The 7955-nt window shown below is 37.6% G+C and overlaps 1 protein-coding gene across 1 annotated transcript in view; it reads left to right on the forward strand.

Moving 5' to 3' along the window:
* LOC150078243 (fibroblast growth factor receptor-like 1) overlaps window positions 1-7042 on the forward strand; it is a 106975-nt gene extending 99933 nt beyond the window's left edge. The window contains exon 8 of the mRNA XM_090384823.1: window positions 6113-7042. Within this exon, the coding sequence (XP_090240949.1) occupies window positions 6113-6591 (479 nt within the window). The 3' untranslated portion in view covers window positions 6592-7042. The remainder of the gene's footprint in view (window positions 1-6112) is intronic.
* The last annotated feature ends 913 nt before the right edge of the window (window positions 7043-7955 follow it).

Genomic DNA, 7955 nt, shown 5'->3' on the forward strand with positions numbered 1-7955 from the left:
ATTCAATCCCACCAAGTGTATAATTTATTTTCGTATTCCCCAAGTGTAAAACCTTTAATTTTGCATTAAAACATAGGCCAGGAAAGCCCATGGTGTCCTATCGATGATTTATCGAACATTTATCCTGTAGGGGGAGGTCATAGTCCCACCGTGTAAAGCAATTATAAGACCACATTTGAAACACTGTGTTCAGGTATGGAGACCTCATCTGAAAAAAATACATTATAATAATAATAAATTTTCTGTTTATACTCCGGGACGACCAAACGGTCAGAGGAGTTCACAAATAGACAGAATACAAGAAACAGCACCGTATTCAGTAGTCACGGGCTTGAACCCCGGTCACTCAAGGCACGTGTACTTATGCACCCGCGCGCCTGACCACTAGGCTACGGCGGCCTTTATTAGGCTTCTTGCAAGGGTCCAAATACTGGCAACTCGAATGGCGATATTGGCAAAACGCGACCGTATGAGGAAAGACTAATTAGCATGTGGGCTACAAAACTTGGCAACCAAGCACCTCTGAGGTGGCCTGATTGAGGTTTATAAGGCTCTGTAAGGGTTAATAAAATGAATGAAGGCGGAATTTTCACTGTTATAAAGAATTCCAGAACTCGGAGCGATAAATTCAAATTACAGAGGAAGAGGTTTAAACTAGATTGTAGGAAGTTGTCTTTTAGCCAGCAAGTCGTTAATTGCAGGAACAAGTTTCCCTCACAGGTAGTTGAGGCTGACAGTGTGAATAAGTTCTAAGGTCCACTGGATAGTTACCTTTGTAAGAAGGGAGGGAAGCACATAATTTGTATTTTCTTATCTACTTGGGTTTGGGGGGGCAGTACCAAAATCCCGTGGCTTCCTTGCACTACTATGATTAGAACTGAAGACAGTCAACTCACTTGGATAAGAAGCAGTTTTATGCTACTATACTTATCGAAAGTGAGTTTGAATTTAGAATTACGTCTTGACAATTACCGTCCTCGTATGTAGTACAGTTCGTATAATCACCATCTCTCCGTACCGGGTAGAAAAGACCTCAGTTCGAATCCCGTCAATGATGCGAGTAATTTTTATGCTCCTTTTTCATGTTGTTAAAAAAGCCCAAAGCCCATAAAAACTCAACATGGCTGAGTTAGTCTGTCTCAGGCGAAGGTAGCACGGTTTTTTCTCTCGAAAACTAGGGTTTTCCGTCCATCAAACAGCAAATCGACCAGAGGACATTTACAGACATATCATATAAGGCGCAATGTAGCCTAAGTTGCTGATACCCCTAAATCCCTACAACAAAACCCTCTTTACAACTACCATGAGCTTTAATACATGCAAATAAGGAAGTCGAAAGATTTTTGAAACTTATCTGTGATATGCTTTATTCTTGTCCTTAAAAACCTTAGCACATAAAAAGCTCTAACCAAATAAAATGTTCAAGAACATTTTATTTGGTTGGTTCTTTAGAAATTCTAAAGAATTTTCGACAAAAAAAAATTATCCGGAATTAATGTTCAAAGTCTTATTCTCTATCCATCTTTCCTTAATTAACACGTTCCATCGTAATCCAAACAAAAGTCCTTCATTATCCTACCACCACCAATTGTCATAGCAACGGACCCTATTTCATTAGTAATATCGCCAATAAAGTTATGATGCAGTCATCCCAAAAGGATCATTCGCATCCCACTAAACGAACAGTCCAACCCCCTAGACAGCTTAGCTGCACCGGTTTATTGTCCCGCTGATCTGCAGAGACCTAAGACAACAGCCATTAACAAATAGCTACTCGACTTGTATTCTTGATGAACAACAGTTTGACCAGGAAGTACATTTCACAAATGGACGTGTTGTGGTAAGTTCTCGTGAGCATTTTAACTCGATACATCTCAAGAAGATAATCGGAAATGAAATACGAAAACAAGTATATCAAAAGACGTGGAAAGATAATTAATTATATTGATTCCTTATTGTTCAAGGCACAAGTTCAATAACTAAGAGATTAAGTAGGTAGAAAGTGGGAATTTTTTTACAAGTAGATATTTTTTCAAAATTAGTTTATTAAGTACTTACTACCATCAAATTTCACTGAATTTTACGAAACCTGGTTTCAAGATCTTTTCCGGGTCCTATCATCAGACTAATAAATGAGCTACGAGGGATGGGAAGTCAAAAAAGACTGCATTCACTCAGTGGTAGTTGCGATAGAGGACAAAGACTATATATTACATTTTTTCCACATAGTCCCCAGACAAAATTGCACATTTTTGCTACCTCTCAATACACTTCCGCAGGCCAGTTTTGTAGAAGTCCTCCGACTGTCCTTCAAACCACGATTGGACAGCATGAATCACCTCATCATCAGCAGTAAAGTGTTTTCCAAAGGACTTCATAGCAAGAAAGAGGAAGAAATCCGATGGTGCAAGGGGAAATAAGCAGAATGCGTATTTCAATATTTCAGACCCACATTCCTGGGCATACCTCACTGCAGTATGGAGGAACGCGCAGGGACATTATCGTGGAGGAGGCATGCACATCTTTTGACAGCTTTCCAGGTCTTTTTTTTTTTTTTTCTTTTATAGCAGCACACAGCTTTATGAGACGGTGGGAATAATACTTCGTCGTCACAGTACAGCACTTTTGAAGGCAATCTGTTAGTATTACGTATGCTGTTCCCAAAAAAATGACAGCACTTGGTTGCACCTTTGCCTTTTTTTTTGGGGGGGGAATGATTCTGCATGCTTCTACTGGTTTGACATTTGTTCAGTTTCTGGATCAAGTTTCATCCATGGTGACTAGCCGTTAAAAATAACTCCTCTTGCTTTTCCTGGCACATTGACAACATTTCATATACATATTTTGCCCTTTCTTTCTTCTGAGAAGGGTTCAGAAGTTGGGAACTCATCTAGCAGACACTTCTGAATATGCAACTGTTGGTGGATTTTTCAACACTCTTCTGTTATAGCACTGCTGGGCGTCCTGGGATTTCTTCATCACGCACTGAGATTTGGGGTCCTTCCACATTTTAATTGTTTATACCAATGTGCAACCACACTGTAACCTGGGCAGCGTTCTCCATAAATAGTGACTATTTCTTTGTGGATTGTTTTGGATGTTTTCCCTTGCAGCAAGAGGAACCCAGTCAATGATTTGTATGTGTTCTTCGCCACACTTCACTTCATTCAGCGCTGCAAAGAAAAAAAACACGAATTACAGATCGAAACCAAAATTTGTGTGGTTGCTGTAGAGATTTCAAGGTATCAAACAATAAAAATTTTTATCTTTCTATCACAACTACTTCTGGGTGAATATAAATCTTTTTTGAATCCCTCCTCGTAAAATAAATAAAAAATGGGAAACAAATTAATTTAAGAATAGATGAAAAAACTTAATTACTGCTATCGATAAAGATCAATTATTTATTTAAAGAATATTTTAGCTAAAGTTAATCAGCTTAATGAAACAATTAAATTTACAAAGAGGTGAATATCCTGTTCTATGAAGCTACGACTGTGTGCTGATCCCTAACTCCAATAGGATTGCCTTATCTGACAGATTCCTGCTCAACCCAATGGTAATCAGAGCACTGATGACGACCTCCTGAAATTTGCTACCAATAACAGGTATAGAAGCAACCTCCTCCACTCTTCCCTTGCGAGAATGTCTTAAGAACATCGCATTACATCATTCAGAAGAACGTGAAGAAGGAATATTGAATACTGTCACAGCAAACGAGTTTTCCAACCATTTTAAAAATTTATACGAACACTTTAATTAATGTATTCGCTCTTTCGGGGGAAGTTTTAAGGGAAATTTTTAAAAAATGTTTCCCAGTGCAACGTTTGCACTTGGAAAAAAAAGTTACATTTCATGGACTGTTGGATGATGATACTAACTTAAAAAATATTCATCAAGGGAAATTATTTTATACTTACCCTTTGCATACTGTTTTCTGCATATGTGCGATAACTATTAACTGAAATATACAGCATCCTATGTATTCTTCAGTCGGTTTGCTGTTTGCTGTATGTATTCTTCAGTCGGTTTGCTGTTTGCTTTATGGATTCTTCAGTCGGTTTGCTGTTTTGTTTGCTGGAGCAAAAGCCATTATTTCAACTATTATCACAAAAGACGTTTTAAACTTATATTTGTAAATGCTATTTGTACACTCTCTATTTGTAAATTCGTGCTCATTCTGTGGGGAAGCGCAGAGAGATCGTTGTGGGCAACGACGAGAGGTTTAACTACTGAAGAGCCTTAAATGAACTTATTCCTGAGTTTGAATTGCTCGGTAATAAAAGAAACCAATCCCAGCTGATCTTTATTACTAGTTTTTCTTTTCACGAAGTACACGTTGAGCAGTAAAAGTTACCCACATGTTACAATTTCAGCGAAAGAAAACATTTACTTTGAACTGGATTACTTTAAAGATAATATTGCTCTAAGTTTAATTAAATACAACAAAAATCTCCTTTTAGGTGTCTTTTTTGTTTTTTTTTTTTAAACTTTGATAAAAAAAATGTTTCTGGTTGATTAAAGTAGAAACTTTTCAAATATTTTCTTTTCAATAGAAGCTAGATGCAACAGACAGAACCCATTTAAACTTAACATTTTTGCATATTCTATGAATCGGCTTAGAGAACGTGCAGTAAATAGCAGACTGATGGAATCTGCTGACCATGACAAAATATTTCCCTCAGTTGGAACGGAATGCTCTAATGGATGTTTCCAGAAAGTAAAGAAATTGAAAATATTCACAATAAATTACAAGTAAAGCTCTAAAATAGAATCTCATGTATCAAGGGAATGTACGAACACAACAAAAGCAAAGTACAAAAAAAAGAGTTTGTCGCTCAAATTCTGTCCCTGTTTAGAAAGTTTCTGGAAGAGGGAGAGAGATTAATGTAATTTATTTTCTGACTGAATCCACACTGTGCCTAACGTATAGTTAGGCACAGTGTGGAAGATCTAAGTTCGAATAGCGTTAATGATGCGAGTAGTGTTATGGGTCTTTTTAACAAAGTGGCTGAGTTAGTCGGTCTCAGGAAAGGGCAGCACGGTTTTTTCTCCCGGAAACTAGGGTTTTGCGTGCAGCAAACCGATCATAGAACACATGGAATTTTGTAGCATATCATTTCGCTACACGGATGGTCTCTCTCTCTCTCTCTCTCTCTCTCTCTCTCTCTCTCTCTCTCTCTCTCTCTCTCTCTCTCTCTCTCTCTCTCTCTCTTTCTCTGTTGTGCAACATATTTCCGCCTTTTTTAAAAAGTAGTTAAATTAGAGTAACAAATGAAAAATTTGGGTCAGTATCTTCCCTCAGAGAATCCAATTTTAAAATATACAGATGTGAATGGATCTCCTGAATCTTTTAAAATTGGATTCTGTGAGGTATGTATGTGTGTTAAGACTCAAAGCAACTAAGACTATAAGACGTCAGTATATTGTGTCTGTGAATTGCGTGTATCTTCTGTGGTCGGTTTCTTCGACGAAAAACTCGAGTTTCAGGGAGATTTTTATGCTACCCTCAATTGAGACTGACTAATTCTGCCAAGACGTTGAAAAAAGGCCCATAAAAATTCCTCGCGTCATTGATGCCATTCAAATGCAGGCTTTTTCCAAGCGGTGTGGGAAGCACGGTGATTATATCAACTGCTCTACCTCGAAAGTGTATATAAAGAACGGCCAACGCGAATATTTCGAGTCATTGGTGTCAAATGGAAGGCGACTCGCCCGTGTTTCCCACTGAATCTCACATTTCCACTGTCCCGTATTGATCTCTCCAAATAGCTTAAATTTCAATAATGATGGTTAGATTACGAATTGATTAGATAGGTAATGCATACTTAATCAATAATCCCTTTATCTTTTTACTCTTTAATCCATATCATTTAAGATTAGGGGTAAAGAATTAACTTGTCTAACTCATTTATAAATTTATAATTTATTTATTTTATTTTTGGTAGGTAAAATTGGTACCTAATTGCTGATAAATTAAACCATCCCACGTGAACTGGTTATGCAGAAATTTTATTGACCAATTCTTTTACACCCATTTTTGCAATTAAAAAAAAATTGATGGCTTAATGAAACACAATTAACGACTTTTTCTGTTTGCTTGTTTTTACAGAGGAGAGGACTCCAGTTCCAGAACTGCCGAAAACCTTCCAACACACCCCTTCTATGTCTGTGAAACCCCTTCTTATCGTCATTCCCATCTCACTTGGAGTCGCCATTGCCATAATTGTCGTGATCATTGTGCACTGTCGACGTAAATCGCGGGGCCCCTCACATCCTGCCAAAACAACTGCTAAGACAATAGTGAAATCCCACTTTCCAATAGGGGTGAACTCCACAGAAGGAAAAAGCTCCCGAAGCGGTGGCCACACTTCGGATGGAACTTGGTCGCGTGAGCCTAGTACTGTGGCTATAGATGCTGGGCAGCCAGACTATTTTTCGGAGTGCGGTTCGTCATTTGTCTTCTGGACAGAAGCGCTTCCTCCTTTCTATCCGGAAGTAGTTTATAAAAACGGTTCTGTGGTGTCGAGAGTATATTCTCCACACGAAGCGCTCGAAAGAGAATACACCCGTTACTTGGACAGTGTGTGAATCATTGCGTCTGTCAAAGGAGAAAAGCAGCGAAAGATTCCTTGTAAGTCGTCATCCGAAGATCGATTTATCTTACCCGCGTTTGTTGTCACCCTGATAATATATTTTAACAATACTTTGGTATCGTTTCGTCATCTGTTAATCCCACCATGAGAACTGAGTGTCATGCGTTGATGCATACATTATTTTGTTATGAGTGTTCTTCCATAATCTTTGCCCTTTTGTGCAAAACAAATAGCGACAACCTTTTTTGCTCTTTATCTGAAATTTTAACGGTATTTACACGCGTACTTTTTACTTTCCAAACTAGATGTCGTTGTACATAAGACTAATTTGCTGTCTGCGGACTGAGTATCCGTTTTTGAATGACAAATGAATCACCATCTATTTTTCAGATGTCTAAGGCCCTTTAGTAAGTGGTATGTGCACAGAAGACGGTAACCTAGTACCAGCAATCCTAACCAGGTTATTAATTATCTGACTGTGAGAGTGTTTTATATTTTAAACATCTGACACGGAACGATTTTTCTTTTGATAGGTCTGGTGTGTCTCTCTATTGACCACAGATTAACTGCCATTTAAGGAAACCGAAGTATATCAAAGTAACAAAAGAAGCAGCCTCCATTAACTGCCTTCCCACAAGGGATTATCATCAAGTAACGCAGCTGAGCTTTAAAGATCTCATTTTACATATATCTTTAATTAATTGAAGGTTACATTCGTAATCGTCCATTAACATCCTTGCCAAAAACGATGCTGCCTTCTGCCACAATGGCATGAATTAATACGTGTTTCCATATATAAAATATATTTCGTGCTGTTTGCTTTTTTTTTTAACTAGACACTTTAATCTGATTCATTTGAATTAGACTCTTATTTTAAATTAGAATCTTAATAAACAGAATAAGATAGTACGAGCACATTTCAGGTAATTATCTTCAGTTTCGGGATCATTTACAAAATTTAGACCTTTTACAATTGATAACTAATATTTAATTTGACAATGCTCTTAATTCGTAGTGCATTTTTCATTTTATCTCCTTCAAAATTAATTTCGAGACTAAGGAACCGCAAATGATGGTAAAATACAGTTTTTATCCGACACACTGTGTTAGAATTTAACAATCCAAGGTAGAACCCAGAGGTGGAGAGGGTTTCCAACCTACTACTCGTATCCGACCAACGATCCCCTTACACAGCTGATGTATTAAGGGGATCGATTTATAGGAAAAATAACAAATAAATAGCGTCCATTTCTCTGACCGTTCCTGTTTGTATTCAGGTCTTTCCGATATCTCAAAGCTTCGACCTAACTTCGAAAAAATGCATCTTATGGTCAATAATGACCAACTTGCCCATAAAAA

The sequence above is a fragment of the Mastigoproctus giganteus genome, chromosome 11 (genome assembly GCF_048544385.1).
Source record: "Mastigoproctus giganteus isolate SK-2022 chromosome 11, ASM4854438v1, whole genome shotgun sequence".
Taxonomy (NCBI): domain Eukaryota; kingdom Metazoa; phylum Arthropoda; class Arachnida; order Uropygi; family Thelyphonidae; genus Mastigoproctus; species Mastigoproctus giganteus.